The 16,221-nt window shown below is 40.6% G+C and overlaps 1 protein-coding gene across 11 annotated transcripts in view; it reads left to right on the top strand.

Annotated features, from left to right (window-relative positions):
- DCLK1 (doublecortin like kinase 1) overlaps positions 1-16,221 on the top strand; it is a gene marked incomplete at both ends in the record, with an annotated part of 363,877 nt that overhangs the window by 304,144 nt on the left and 43,512 nt on the right. For all 11 annotated transcript variants that reach the window (XM_080690077.1, XM_080690076.1, XM_080690069.1 and 8 more), the window contains 3 exons: positions 3,619-3,676; positions 4,117-4,236; positions 7,468-7,614. In XM_080690077.1, the coding sequence (XP_080546203.1) occupies positions 3,619-3,676; positions 4,117-4,236; positions 7,468-7,614 (325 nt within the window). The remainder of the gene's footprint in view (positions 1-3,618; positions 3,677-4,116; positions 4,237-7,467; positions 7,615-16,221) is intronic.

Below are 16,221 nucleotides of genomic sequence, written 5' to 3'. Positions count from 1 at the left end.
TAGAATGTTCTTACAGCATTTGTATCTCTAATATGTAGTATCCTAACCTTATATAAAAGAATAACCTTGAAAGGCTTTAAAATGCATATGTTCAGCCAGGCATGGTGGTGCATGCTTGTAATCCCAGTACTTGAGAGGTTGAAACAAGAGGATTTGGGTTCACGGCCAGCCTCAGCTACTTAGTGAGGCCCTCTGCCACAACTTAGTGAGACCCGGTTTCAAAATAAAGTATAGAAAAATAGGGCTGGGGTATAGCTCAGAAGTAGAATGCCCCTGGGTTCAATCCCCAGCACCACCACCCCCCACTCACAAATGCATATGCTCATGCCAAGAAAAATGGAATTTAATACACTAAAATATATTAAAATGGGTGATCCAGGTACTCTGTGAGCTAAGGGGAAGGGTTTAGGGCCCTGGGTTCAAGGACAGTTGCTTGGAACTACATAATAGAGACTGACAATGAATAAGTTACAGATTAAGGCAACCATGAGCCCTCAGCTCAAGGTCAGATATGAATTTTTTGTTCTTGGGCAGTTGCTTTTGGGGGACCTTTTTAGGGAGCAGCCTCTTTTCAGAGCCAGGTGGGCAGAGTATCAAAATGTCAAGGAGAGCTTGCCCCATTCCCTGAATGAGTGCCCTCTGTCCTCTGGCTTTCTGAGGGCTGGCCTGGGTACACGTTTCTGCTCCACATGGGGGGCTAGAGAATCCACTAGTCCCTTGGCACTGTCTAAGAATCAGATTCCTATCCTCTGTACTACTGCTTAGAGAAGATGCCTCAGACCAGAAGACAAAGGGGAAGACATTAGCTCAGAAGAGCCAAGGGTAGTTCCCCAAGGGTTTCAATTTACAAACACAGATCAGTGCTGCATCAGAGATAGAAGTCTGTAGAGGCCTCACACATCACAAGGCTCTTCCTCTGGCCAGTAGCCACTATGTGCCTTCTGTGTCCCTTGCCATGCTAGAGGATGCTTCGACAACTAATGTAGCATGGTCTGCAGTAAACTACCACAGAGTGACCTCAGGCTTGGGCCCAGTCCATCCCGCGTTGAGCTACCTCACACTATGGAACTCGAACTTTGCCCCAATCCATTCTGACAGCTAGAATGTTCACAAAAGTGAACCCATAGCAGAGCAGGCACTCTCCATAAGGGACAGGCATGAGTACCAGGTAGCTTGAAAGCACCTCAGCGGATGCTGCCTGGTCACCTTTCTCTTCTTATCTTCCAACTCCTCAGTGCTCACCACAGAGCTGGATATTTGTGGCCTTACCTCCCCAACATGGAAAATGTCTCATGATTTTCTTGGACTTGCCGTCTCCTAAAATAGCCACCACTGCCTACTGAGCATACACTACAAAGCCCTTCACTTAGGCTATCTCCTTTAATTATCATGATACTCCCATTATATCCGCATCATTGTTGTTGGTCTCATTTTTATAGAAAGAGTGGGGGAGTGAAATGCCTAAAGCCACTCAGCTAATAGGTTCTTAGCAAGGCATAGATCAGACTGCTCCCCAACCCATTCCATTAACCTCTTCTCTACTTTTTCTAATAAAAATGTTTCCCACAAGACCCTGGCTTAACTGAGCTTAAATCACATGCATCACATGTGGCTGTGTGCAGATAAGGCAGACCTGATATCAGAAAAGCCATTCCTAAGGTGGTGGATGGAGGGGTGCTTTGGGTTCAGGTTTATATCATTTTGTATTCCATTGATAACTTCTGCTGATAGGAAATTCAACTCTTTTTTTAGCATCGTTTTCACTGTAGCAAAAAATCCCAGTCTTAGCAGCTCGCCATGGCCTTTGGCTGCGGGGTTGCTGGGTATCTGCCAGCACCCTCATCTGTTCAGTCTGACTTGGTGGCCATGTGCTGTTTCTCCTAGCTCGTCCATGGAGCAGGATGGCATCCTTGTCCCAATCCCTGTCTTCTCACCCTAGATATTTTTCATTTCGATGTCCAGAATTTCTTTCTTTCTGACTTGGGCTGCGCCCATTTTGCACAAGTTCACATCTTGGGTCTCACTGTAAGAAACTTCACAGTCTAAATACCAGATTGCTCCAAAAGTGTTAGTATTCAGCTCCTGCTGAACAAGGACATATGGCGTATGCCCTCTCTCCCCAGAGGTATCATGAAATATTCTTCTAATACTTTCCAGAGGTCCAAGAAAATAAAAGCGATCTGAGAATGTTATGCATGGCACACACTGCTCATAGGTATATTGTGCCATATTTTAAGAGATGAATATGTATTAGCAAAGGCAAGGGTGTTCCTCCTGTGTTGATAATGTGCTCTTCAGGCATGACTTTTCTACAACAATGGGCACAATAGCAGGGTTGCACCCGTTTTTTCTTCTGTGGTCCTGTGCCAGCAAATCCTTTTCTGGTGCACTGACAGGTCCTATGCCCCAGGAGTAACTTTTCAAAGGGCCCCATAGGTTCCTGGGTTGTGCTAAAGAAAATTAGTCAACTAGGACTTCAGCTAGGACAATCATGCTCTCTTTCAAGGATGCTTTGTGGGGGATTTTGAGTCCTTCAAGGCAAAGTGAGAGAGCTGCAAAAGCACTCATGGGACATCAGGGCACAGCTTGTGAACTAGGAATTTGTTGTGATTATTAAGTATGCATTGGCCAGGCCTAGTGGCAAATGCTTATAATCCAAGTACTTGGGAGGCTGAAACAGGAGGATTGCACATTTTAAGTCAGCCTCAGCAACTTAGTGAGGTTCTTATCAACTTAGAAAAACCTTATTTCTAAATAAAAAATAAAATAGAGCTGGGATAAAGCCCGGAGGTAAAAGGCCTCTGGGTTGCATCCCCAGTACCATAAAAAGAAAAAAAAGAAAGAAAAGAAAAGATAAAAAAATATTGACACACAAAGGAAACTACTCAAAGGTAGCAATGAAGAGGTCATAACCCTTCTTCCCACATCCATCACAAAGGAAGGGTGGTGTTGGTTGGGCTATATGGGAAGCAGGGACCCTAGGCACTGGGGATCCTGACTTTTATGCTGCTGAGAATGAAGCTTTGGGAAAGTAAGTTAATGGTCACCTTCATTTTGTTTCTGTAAAATGAGAGAGATGTTAAAGGCCCATAGAGTCCCAAGAGGCTCCAGAAATGACTTTACCCTTTTTTATATACCTTGACACTATCACCCCTGAGTTCTCTGGCAGAACTTGCACACTGAATGGAGATCTGAGAGTATAATTTGCTTCTTGACAGTCGTCAGGGTGGCCGTGAGAACCGTTCAGGGAATTGCCACAGCCATCCTGGTGAATAGAGAACCATCAGAGAGACAGGACAAGAAGGAGGGCAGGAATTCACATCGGCTTTGTACTGCCCTGTACTTCCAAGAGACAGGAGGAACCGCACATCAGAAGGAACTAAACAGGGCAATAGGAAGGGCATATAAACAGCTCAAGCTTTGTCTATGCTCGTGTTTATTATCCTTACACTTGGTCATCCATAAACATTTACATATATTTTTTAAAAAAAGAGGAAAGAGAAACACAAAATATACACACTGTGATACAGGATCTATGGGATCAGAAATTAATCCCTAACAAAATTATTTGATTGATCTCAAAGTAGGTTTTATTTATTTACATTTTTTTCTTTGCAGGTCAACTGCTAGGGAGTATGCTCTGAAAATTATCAAGAAAAGCAAATGTCGAGGCAAAGTATGTATAAAGTTTATCCTTATGATATAGAGTGTTCTGCAGAGAAAAAAAAACGATCAGCTCCCAAATAAACACAAGTTCATTTTGGTAGAATAGAATGTTATTGACTTATTAGACTATAACTTTATAGATATTCCTAGTATAAAGGTCAGTTAGAATGACTGGAGATTATTTCTGTTCCATACCTTTGTTTATTTTACTTTTCCCTTGATTTTTAAAATTTGTTTTATTTTATCCTTTTATATGAAGTCACAATTGTGATAGGTTCTGATTTAATCATCTAAGGACCTTCAACATCTTTTGGCAATTCTAGGCTATTGGATCATCATTGTATTTTACCAAACTACATCTCCCGTCATCCTCAGGGTAGTTGTTCTCTTTTGAGTCAGTGCCTTGTGTGTTTCGTGTATATTGATTAAGATGACCTTCCCCTGGGACAGGAGCACATGATCCAGAATGAAGTATCTATTCTAAGAAGAGTGAAGCATCCCAATATTGTTCTTCTGATTGAGGAGATGGATGTGCCAACTGAACTCTATCTTGTCATGGAATTAGTAAAGGTGTGTACTTTGAAGGCAAAACAAGTCCTCTATAGAAGGTATCACAACTTTTTATATTATAGAACTCTTTATCTCCTCCCACCAGCATCCAGTCTCTCATTTCTACGAACTGACATGGTGACTAAGAATATTAATAGATAGAACTGGAGAATATAATGCTGAGTGAGATCAGCTAGTCTCAGGAAGCCAAGGGTAATGTGTTTGCTCCCATATGTGGAATCTAGAGAAGACAGAAAACAAAAGAAACTTCAGGTAAATGAAGAGAGAGGACAGTGAATAGTGGAAGGGTACTGGGGCAGGAAGTGAGGAGAGGGGAAAAAAGCATGATAAAGGAAACAGTTCCAAAGATGCTATGTTCATATACAAAGGTACCACTACCAATCTCACTAACATGCACAGTGATAGGAACATACATGTACTCAGCACTTGGTGAGCTTCTCAGCTCCTTCCCCACCCCCTCCCTTTGCCCACACATGATATTGGCATTAATATTTTAGATATGTTGGTTTACCTTATTTTTATAGGTAAAGTATTTTTTCTACTTCAAGTTACAATGCGTTTCTTTTGTAGGAGCAGGAGCAGGGTCTCTTTGCAGTAACCTAAGATTATGGTCGTGTCTGAGGCTAACAAAATTAAAGTCACATTTGAGACTGGAAGATGAGAAAAATGTGACAATACTTTTGTGGTAAAGATGTTAAAATGCTATTCCAACAAAGAATGGTCAATTTTATTTATTCAGATTTTTATTAGTGGTATTCTGTGATCAAATTATACTTTCTCTAGCATCAAGGACAGTCTTTTTATATGACATTACTCTTTATACCAACAGTTTTGAACCACCCCTATGCCCTTCTGTGTGCTGTTAACAATTGATTAAACCCCTGTTGTTATTGGTTAGCTGCCTGTTGTTAGCTGACTTTTGGAGAGCTGAGACCAAATTAAATTTGGAGATGAGAAAAAAAAGAGGCAAAGACTTAAATGTTTAACACATATCTTGTGGGGAAGCTTAGTCTTATTGTCAAACATATGCTAGTCACGTGACTATATTAAGGTCTTTATTGCAACTAGCAATTCTTATGCATTCTTTCTGCATGACCAATATATCCTAACAAGGCCAGAGAGGGTCCAGCATTGGGACTCCTCAATTGTGCCATTAAATTATATTCTTAAATTTCATCTGACCCAGAACTACCTTGAGGCCAGGTCTGGAAGCTTCTTGGAAAGTGGAGGCCAGCCCCCAGCCTTGCCTTGAAAGGTTCCATATGTTCCCCTGAGGAGTCTGGGTAAGGCCATCTTTAAATCGAAGCCTCCTGTGGTGTACCAAGGAGTGTCTGAAGTATAGAACAGTTAAGGGCTGGAAAACAGTGAAGCAGCAGTTAAGAATGAAGTTGCTTAATTAGCAGGAATAGAACTTCGTCTTCCAAGTCTGTGTATGTGCAAATAGCTTATGTGTTCAGAGAAGGGCAGGTCTCATAGAACAAGTGGGCCTGCTGTGGGCTTTCAGAAATCCACTGGAGTTAGAAAGGCAAAGAGGAGTAGAAGGAAAAGGGGTCCTAAAGAGGACAGGTGAACTTGGCCTGTTTTGACAACCGAAGAAGAAATAGAAACACCCTACCTGGAGCATAAAAATAACTGTCCTAAGAAATGGCAGCAGAAGAAACCATACAAACTGGAGTGCCGGCTGGGGCAGAACAGAGAGTATTTAGTCTTTTGGGAAGGAAGCGGTGATATTTTGAAGAGAAAGAAAATAGCTCTATCTCATGAGGGGAGGGACCATCTGTGTACAGGATGCTTTGTATAAAGAGCCCATAGAAGAAACCTGTGTGGATGGTGATGCCTTAAAACAGCAATCTAGGGGGTCCACAGCAAGTGATTCCATCACCCAGAGTAATTAGACATGACATGGCCTGGAAGGGTGTCATGAGAACATGACTTATAAAGAAAGGTCTGGTTAAGTTGACTGCTTTGTTGAGGACAAAGGAGAAAAGAGATGACAGGAACCTGGGTCATAGATGCCCAGTTCAATCATGCTGGGACCATATACAGCCACACGGTCCTACTGTGTAGGCGCTGGTCTCATTGACTACAGTGACCTGCCTGCTCTTGTGCTGTAGACAACCTGCAAACATGTATGGCAGCCTTGCTTTTTGAGAGCAACAGGAAATTGAGAGAGAAAGTATGTGTCATGAGAAATCTTATGTACTTCGTTTGAGAACTGCTGCTTATGGGACAATGAGAGAAATTTCCAAAGCAGAGACAGTAACAAGGAAACAGGGAGCACAGGCCCAATACTGACATCTGAAAATTGTCAAGCTACAGGACTATCGTTTGCATTTCCTATATTAAAAAGAAAAGTGAAGTTCTATACCACATCAATTAACAGACAAACACAATTGTGTACAGTGCTCAGCTGTTTGGGTGCATTGTAAGCAATAGCGGTGCAAACAGTTTTGGTAAATCACTCTCATGTCCGCTGGAAAAGTTTCAAATAAATGCAACTTACACTGGAGCCTAAAATCACTCTGTTTCTCCAAGTAGCAATAAATTAACAAGGAACAGGAGAAACAAAAGTTCAGATGAAAAATTTCTTTGAAATTTCTTCTCTCTCTCTGTCTCATCTTGGGCATGATAGTTTCTGGTTTTCTTTTCCATTCCTTACAAAAGAGCACATTATAGAAAAAGAAAACACTATGCCCACTGCAAGACAGCTAAATTGAGAGAATCAAGAGAGTGTGCATGTATGTGTGTGTGTGTGTGTGTGTGTGTACGTGTGTGTGTGTGTGTGTGTGTGTGTGTTAATTATGTCACAAGGCAGCAGAATGTCTTGTTAGGTGTGCACTTTGCAATGTTTAGAATTTTGAATCTGCTCTTGAACTGGCAGTTGGTATGAAGCAGGTGACACATGCCACTGGGATGCCCACGTGCCCCGAGGCCACTGTGCTGGGGACCCAGCTTCACCTCCGGCTCCCTGGTGTGAAGATGGACATGTGTCTGCTGTCCTCACCCTGTTCCCTCTGTGAGCTCTGTGGGAAATGTGGCTATCTTTCATAATGAGCAGAGAAATCACCATAAAGTCTTTGGTCCTTTGAGAGGCAAGCGGCAGGGAAAGCCCTTAGGAACCCAAGGTCCTGCATCCATTCTTCATTTCCTTTATGGCTTGTCAGTCCCCTCCACAGGCGGCCCCATCGCCCATCTGTTAACGTGCCGCTTCGCCGGCTGTTCTCTTCTCAGGGTGGAGACCTCTTCGATGCCATTACTTCCACCAACAAATACACTGAGCGAGATGCCAGTGGGATGCTGTACAACCTGGCCAGCGCCATCAAATACCTGCATAGCCTGAACATCGTCCACCGCGACATCAAGCCAGAGAACCTGCTGGTAAGAGGAGTGACCACTTCAGGGCATCCTGAGTTCCAGCCCTTACCAATGAATTGAATCTTTCCCCTTTGTTCTTTTCTTTCTTTGGTAAATTTTTGCTTTGAAGGCTCATTGCGAGCTAGCCTCAGTATCTCACAGGACTAGCCTTTTAAGTTGCTTGTAGAGTTATATGCCATTAAGAAAACCTAGTGTTGCTGGGTGTGGTGGGGCACACTTGTAATCCCAGTACTTGGGAGGCTGAGACAGGAGGATGACACAGGTTTAAAGCCAGCCTTGGCTACTTAGTGAGGCTCTCAGCAACTTAGACCTGTTTCCAAATAAAATACAAAATAGGTATGGGAGTATATCCTGAAGATAGAAATCACTTGGGTTCTATATCCAGTACCTCCCCCCCCCAAAAAAAAAAAGAAAAAAGAAAAAGAAAGAAAGAAAGCCTGGTGTATTAGTATTTCTTTACTAAGATAAACAAAAGACCTAGTCCAGAAAGTCTATAGCTATAGTTAATTTCTTGGGCTAGGGCAAGATAGCGACCAGGAGCATTTACACATATATTACTTATTTATAGCACTTTTATCTTAGAAAGTTTTGCCTGGCAAGAGAAAGGAAGCTCTATTAGACATTTTATCTGCTAGCTTTACATTTTAATGATATGATATAAAACCTAAGAGAACTAAGTCATAAGGGCTTTCAAAGACACCACTCCCTCACCATAAAAATAATCATGATGAAGTCTGATTTAAAAAAAGAAGCAGGGCATAGATCCACATGTCTGTAATCCTAGTACTTGGGAAGCTGAGACAGGAGGATCACAGATTCGAGGCCAGACTCAGCCACTCAGTTTTTTCAAAACAAAAAATATAATAAGACTGGGGGTATATCTTGGAGGTAGAATGCCCCTGGTTTCAATCCAATAAACCAATAAAATAAAAATATAAAGACATCTACCTTCTACAATTGTTTGACTTGCTTTTCACAAACTCCATACATCTAGGGAAACATCGAGAGTTCTCCATGCCAGCAAACGAGGATCCTTTCTAGCCCAGTTATTAAGGGGACAGTACAGAAAGGAGTGGGAGGCAGAGACCAGGCAGGGGGAGCTTTCCCTGGGGAAAATGCAAGCAGCGTCAATTTTACTGTCTTCAGATTGGAAATTTTTTATATTTATATATACATATGTATGTATGTGTGTGTGTATACACACACACATACACACACACATGTATAATATCTTACTTATATCTCCCCCAAAGAGTCTAGCTATTTTTTGCTTCTATTATACATCTCTGAGCATCATGCAAAATATGTCATTTCTGTTACCTTGTCCATCTCTTCAAATGCCTGGGAATTGAGACTTCTCTTCCTATAGTAGGTGTTTTTTTTTTTCCTCCAAGTGTGGTCCAAAGACTCCCTGCAACAATTATTCCCAGAGGCCTGTTTACATGCAAATCCAAGCTGAGTGCAGTGGCACACACTTGTAATCCCAGTACTTACGAGGCTGAGACAAGGGGATTGTAGGTTCAAGGGAAGACTCAGCAACTTAGTGAGACCCTGTTTCAATATATATTAAAAAAAAAAAAAAAGATCTAGTGGGGGTAGCTTGGAGGTGGAATACCCGTGGTTTAATCCCCAGTACTAAAAAAAAAAAAAAAAAAAAAAAGTCAATAAATAAAATAAAATGCAAATCCCGGGCTCTGGGCAGCTCTACCAAATCAGTTCTTGGTGTCTGGTGACAGGGTACAGAAATGCACACTGCAACCAGCTCCCAGGTGACTTGAGTGCACATTGATGTTCAGAAACAAATGAGCAACTCCATTGCCAGTACACAAAGAAAAGCGGGTAGAATCTCTGCAGTGGACCACCAGCTCCGCTCAGCCTTGTGCCAAGGGCTTGATAGTACATATCTTTTTTCTTTTATTTCTTTTTTCATTCATTCATTCTTTCTTTCTCTCTTTCTCTTTCTTTCTTTCTTTCTTTCTTCCTTTCTTTTCTTTCTTTCTTTCTGCAATACTGGGGATTGAACCCAGGGGCATTCTACCTTCTAGCCCTATTTTTTATTCTTTATTTTGAAACAGGGTTTCACTAAGTACCTGAGGGCCTCACTAAATAGATAAGGCTGCCCACAAACCTGCAATCCTCCTGTCTCACGCTCCCGAGTACTGGGATTCAAGCGTGCACCACCACACTTGGCTCCATATTTCTTTCAATCTTTACAACCACTGTGTGGGGTACATTCTTTTACTGTCCCATTTCAAAGGTATGAAAACTGGGTACCTGCGAAGTTAAATAACCTGCCCACGACTGTAATATCTCACAAGTAGAAGAGCCAAGATCTCAAACTAGTTCTGAACTACTCCAAAACCACTAGACTGCAGAAATCTAGAAATTAGAGAGAGATTAAGTGCTCACTATGAGCCAGGTACTGGGACAGTGAACAAGAAGGACACATTCCTTCCTGGAGTGGACATTCAAGAAATAAATCCACACACCATTAGTTCATTGTAATCATGTTGGCAATCTTGCAGCTACTGGCTGGGGAAGGAAGCTGAGGTCAAATGACAGAGCCCTAACTTAATTGCACCTCAAATTCCACGTCTCTGCAGCAGCCTAAACATTCTCTTCTCCATGGACTGAAGCAATTTTCTCTTGTCTGCATTCATTATTCCCATGTCCTGAATCATGTAGAATTGTCTCCTGGGAACAGACTTATAAGTGGTCCTTTGTTTAATGACTTATGTAAGCTTTAGAACTTAAGTGATTGAAAAATAACAATTTCACTTTCCTTCCCCCTTGTTCTTTGCAGTTCAGTTTTGGGCACCAGTTATTTACTTCCTCCTCGCTAGAACATTATCTATTTTTGTAAATGCCTTAAATTATTGCGTAGCAGTGTACTTTTACTAAAATTACAATTTGTAGGAGACTTCTTAAGTACTGTGCTCATTGGAATATAATTTAATTTAAATTACTCAAAACAAACAAAAATATTCTCTCTCCCCTTTTTCTTTTCTCTTCTAATTTAAGAATCTGAAATATGCAGAGAGACCATCACAGTACATTCATAAAATAGGTTTAAAATATCTACACGAAAAGAGCTTCGAGATTCTGTTTTGCAGTTTAACGATTTCTTCCCACAGGGGGCTAGGGGTTCGTAAAATTTGCAGAGGTAAGTCTATTATAGAATAAAATACAAAAATAGAATACATTTAACAAAGTTAGGATTTCATGTATTGTTAAACATTCTATGGAAATAAGCAAGAACCGTCATGGCAGGTACACTTTCACACATTCAAGATTTACAGACTAATGTACACACAAGTTCAAAACCAAGTGCTCTTGCACTGGTTGGTCTCATGGCCTTGAACAAGTTGCTTTACTCTTTGGCACCTCCTGTGTGTGTGCACTTGGTAGTGGGGATAGAACTGAGGGGCATTCTATTTCTGAGTTATGTTCCCAGCCCTATCTTATTCTTTATTTGGAAACAGAGTCTCACTAAGATGCGGAGGGCCTCATTAAGGAGCCGAGGCTGGCGATCTTGCGCTCCTCCTGCTCAGCCTCCCAAGTACTAAGATAACAAGTGTGAGCCACTATGCCTGGTTTAGAACCTCCTTTAAGGTTCCTTTTTATTCCCCCTTTACATGTAACAAAAAGTAAGTTATTCATAAAAGTAAAACTGCTTCATAATTATATATTAATATAGTAAAGATCACCTTTTCATCCTTTTTTTGACATTACTTTTATTTACTCATTTGTTTATCCTGGTACTAGAAATGAAAACCAGAGGTGCTCTACTGCTGAGCTATATCCCAGCCATTTTTATTTTGAGGTAAGGTCTTGCTAAGTTACTTTACCTTGGCCTCAAATTTATGATTTTCCTGTCTCAGCCTCCCAAGTACTGGAATTACAGGCATGCAAAACCACACCTGGTTTTATATGACTTTTTAAATTTTACCATTCATCCATGAAGGGGTTTTCTACCTCATGGTAAAATTAGAGCTGTAGGTAGACTATCTTCAAATAAACACTGTGGTAAAATAAAGTTTTAAAATCCACTGTGTACTTTGCAGAAAGCAAATAAAGACTTCACTGCATATTTTGTTTCACTGTTCCATTAGGAAGCCTCCAAAATCCTTCTGAATCATTAGATGCTAACATAATATTTTTCTAGTTGTTTTATTAATTGTTGTTATAACTAGCAAGTTATCATTTATAATATTTATTTTATGTAATACAATTGGGTATATAGAACTCTTATCATTTATATTTTTAATTCCTGTAAGAAACATAAAAATGTAGCTTGGCTTGAAAGATCTATATTGATCATATGAATTATTTATTTAGCTCTTAAGTATTTGGTCATGTTAAAATATACTAGTGAGAATATAGGATCTGACTTATAGTAAGGTTTCCAGTTATATTTCAGATGAAAACTGGGAACTGGACCATAGAAACGCCTCTTATAAATTTATTATTGTGCCGGGCGTGGTGGCGCACAATTAGAATCCCTGCATCGCGCAGGTTCAAAGCCAGCCGCACTGGTTTAAAACACGCTGTTTCCAAATAAAAATATAAAATAGGTCTGGGAGTGTAGCCCTAAGGTAGAAGGGCTTCCAGGAACCCCAGTACCACCAAAAAAAAAATTATTATTGCATCACGGCTATAGTTTTTCCTCCAACTTCATTATGTCAATGATTCTATGAGGTTCTTTTTTTTTTTTAATCAAGCCTAGTGTGTAATAATCCTAGGGATGAGTGACAGGTAAATGGCAGATGGATGAGACAGACAAATGAGTGAATGAGTGATACTTCCTGACAAATAGGGGACAGAGCCCATGTGCCAAGCCCAAGCCAACTCATCCATAATACTGAAGAGTCATGTCATATTGACATCAGTATAAACCTTGCTGAGTGGGGCAAGTACAGTAGTTCACCAGATGCATCAATGCATGGGGCCATTGTGTGTGTGTGTGTGTGTGTGTGTGTGTGTGTGTGTGTGCGTGCGTGCGTGCGTGTGTGTGTGTGTGTGTGCACCTGTGTGCAGGCACCAGCAAGATAGTTTAGGGCCTATGAAAAAAGGAACTTCTGTTTAAAACATCAAAAACTATAAAGATGGAATGCCTTCAGTTTTCAGGAGTCACCACTAGATGGCAAGCTTGTACACTTGGCAACAAAAATCCTAAATCGCACCTCCTATTTCTCCCAAGGAACGGCTGAGAAAATATGTACACAGATGTCACCTCCTTAGAAATTTATTTTTTATTGGCAAAAATATAACTCCCATCCTGAATTTTATTAGGTTCCAGATGTAAACATAGTCATTGTCTTCAAGTATAAAAATAAATGTTTAAACATTTTTTTTTCAGCCAGGTGTGGTGGCTCATGCTTGTAATCCCAGTACTTGGGAGGCTGAGACAGGAGGATTGTAGGTTTGTGGCCAGCCTCAAATACTTAGGAAGGCAGGCCTTCTGCAACTTAGTGAGACCCTGTTTCCAAATAAAGAATGAAAAATAGGGCTGGGGGTGTAGCTTGGAGGTAGAATGGCCCTGGGTTCCATCCTCAGTAACACACGCACACACAAAAAATTCTCCCAAACTCCTCAATATTTTCTAGGAGAAATTAGTTTTTCAGAGAATATGTCTCTCTTGATCAGAAATTTTCTTTTAGAAGCCATCTGCCCCAGTGTTCAAGCCTGTTTCAAGCTCCCCACAAAGTGACAAGTGCAACTCCGGACCCTCACTCACTTCGTGAAGTGGATGCATCTAGCAGCACCTCTTCCTGTTTGCCCAGCTATGATCCCAGTTGTGTTCTAACTCTTCTTGATTTCCATTTAAGATAATACCACCTATAATCCCAGTACTTGGGAGGCTGGGCCAGGAAGATTTCAGGTTCATTTCAAGGCCAGCACATGATGATTTAGCAAGATCCTATTCCAAAATAAAAAATAAAATGGAACGGAGGATTGAAGTGGTAAAATAGATTAGTGGTAAAATGCCCTTGGGTTCAATTCTTAGTACCACAGAAAAAAGACAATGTAAATCTCACAATATAGTGGATTTCTTTTTGCCTTAAACCCTTCACTCTTAATCCCAAAATCAAACCATTTCATTATGACAGCTAATATCAGTAAGTCCCACAACTAGACCATGTCTAGAGGTCTGGGTAGATTTATGCTCTGTCTCCTGTACAGTTGTCCCTCGGGATCCACAGAGGATTGGTTCCAGTACTCCCTGTGGAGATTCCCAAGTCTACAGTGTACAACTTCCTTACCTTAAATGGCATAGTATTTTCATAGAGCCTATGCGCATTCTTCTGTATAGTTTAAATTGTCAGACAACTTATAAAGCCTAGTGCAATGTAAATGATGTGTAAATAGTTGTTTATACTGTACTGTTTAGGGAACCATGATAAGGAACATAATGTCTGTGCATGTTCAGTACAGATGCAGTTTCTGACTTGCATATCCAGAAACCCCCAGTACAAAAGGCAGACTGTACTGTGAACTTGAACCACCAAAGTGTGTGGATTAGAGACTGGAGATAACCCAAGGAAAGGGGCCAGTGGTCTAGGAGTCTATCGCCAGCCCTGCCCTATCCAAATTGCCTATGACTTAAAATGAAGATGTACTGCACCAAATTTCAGAACCGAAATTCAAAGATATCTTTGGTCTACAGAGTTCCAGAATCAGTAAAGTGAGATTTAATAACAGATAAACATATCCCTGTGGACTAAGTGATTCGGTCATAGTTTTTTCATTGACAATTACAGAAAAAGAAGAACAGGAAAATCTTCCCTGACTGATTTTCATGGGTTTTGGGTTGATTTTCAAGGTCATCATGGGTTGACCCTAGATTCAGTGTGTCCCAATATAACTACTAAAAAAATAATTTACCCTTGGAGTTCTCTCACTGAAAGAGTATCCATCAAAGGAGTGCTTTGACTTCCCATTCCACATTACCTCTGATGGTGATAACTGACACATCAAGTCAGGGCCCTGGGATTGACCCAGAGAAGGGGTGGGCCACGTGGGCACGGATGTCACTCATCAGCTATGTGAAAAGCTGCTACATGGAAGCCAATAACTTTTTTTTAATTTTTATTTTTTCTTCTTTTTTCTGTACTATATTTGAGAGTGCGAAACCTAAAGCTATTAACGGGAAAGAAATTAGGGTTACTATAAGAAAAAACTTTCTAACAATTATACCCATTTGGAAATTAAATAGCCTTTATTATAACTGAAAAGTTATTTTACGTGTTCAAGCAAAAACTGGATGATTCTTTTTTATGGTGTTTAGGGGGGAAAAAATCTGCTTTCTAAATTTGGATGAAAGTTAAGGAAACTAGGAGCCAAACAACATTTCCCTGAAGCATGATTTGGTTCAATAATACTCTAGTTTCTGTATTGAGCATTGACCGTGGGTCTTTTTCTCAAGGGCCTGGACTTCCCAGTTATCTCATATATTGATGGAAGAACACTTAGTAGAAGTTTCCCAAATGCAATTTGGTAATAGACAGCCAAAGTCTTAAATAATATGTATAACCTGTGACCAAGTAATTCCACTCCTAGAAATGTAACCAAGGTAGGGGGAATAAGATAGATATACAGAGATGTGCGTGTGCGTGTGTGTGTGTGTGTGTGTGTGTGTGTGTGTGTGTGTGTGTGTAGGGATGTGAGTAAAATTGACAAAGCCATGAAAATAGGTCAGTTTATTTTTTTTAAATATATATGGTATCCTTTTAAAAAGATTGATTTTTCATCTCAATTATTTGTTTTGTTTTGTTTTTGTTTCTTGTGGGACTGAGGATTTAACCCAGGGTAATTCTACCTCCAAGCTACACTTTGAAACAGAGTTTTGCTAGGTTGATGAGTGTCTCACTACTTGTTGAGTCTGACTTCAAACCTGCAATTCTCCTGTCTTAGTCTCCCAAGTACTGGGACTACAAGTGTAAACCACCATGCCTGGCAATCTCAGTGTTTTGTTTTTATTTTTATTTCTTGTGATATTGGGGATTAAACCAAGGGGTATTCTACCACCGTGATACATTCCCAGACCCATTCTTTTCATTCTTTATTTTGAAACGGGGTCTCACTAAGTTGCAGAGGGCCTCACTAAGTAGCTGAGGCTGGCCCCAAACCTAGATCCTTCTGTCTCAGCCTCCCAAGTACTGGGATTACAAGCATGTGCCACCACACCTAGCTCTCAGTGTTTTTGTTACAGAAAAATAAGCAATATGTATTGAAACAATTTGCTTTAGGGTACTTAATAGTTAAATAAGGGCGTGATGGTGTGGCAGAAGGGCATTCTAGTTAGAATCATGAGCTCTGCTATCTCCAAGTTTATGTTCTGGCTCTGCTACTTATCGGGCAAATTACATAATATCTCTGAATCTCCATTTTCTTATCTGCAAAATGTCTCATAAAGTCCTCATTGCCATGCCTGGCACAGAGTGTGTGCAATAAACAGTAGTAGTAGTAGTAGCTGCTTTCAGGATTATTATTATGGTATACTCATAGAGTGGAATATCCAACAGCTACTGAAAATAAGTGTATTATCCAGAGGGAAAAAGAAGTTGAGAAAAGAAAGAGAAAGACGGCTCTGAAAGCCCTTGGCTCATA

Source organism: Muscardinus avellanarius (assembly GCF_963383645.1).
Source record: "Muscardinus avellanarius genome assembly, chromosome: 2".
NCBI classification, from domain to species: Eukaryota; Metazoa; Chordata; class Mammalia; order Rodentia; family Gliridae; genus Muscardinus; species Muscardinus avellanarius.
The sequence above is the reverse complement of the archived record's forward strand: the minus strand, read 5'-3'. Positions and strand labels throughout refer to the sequence as shown.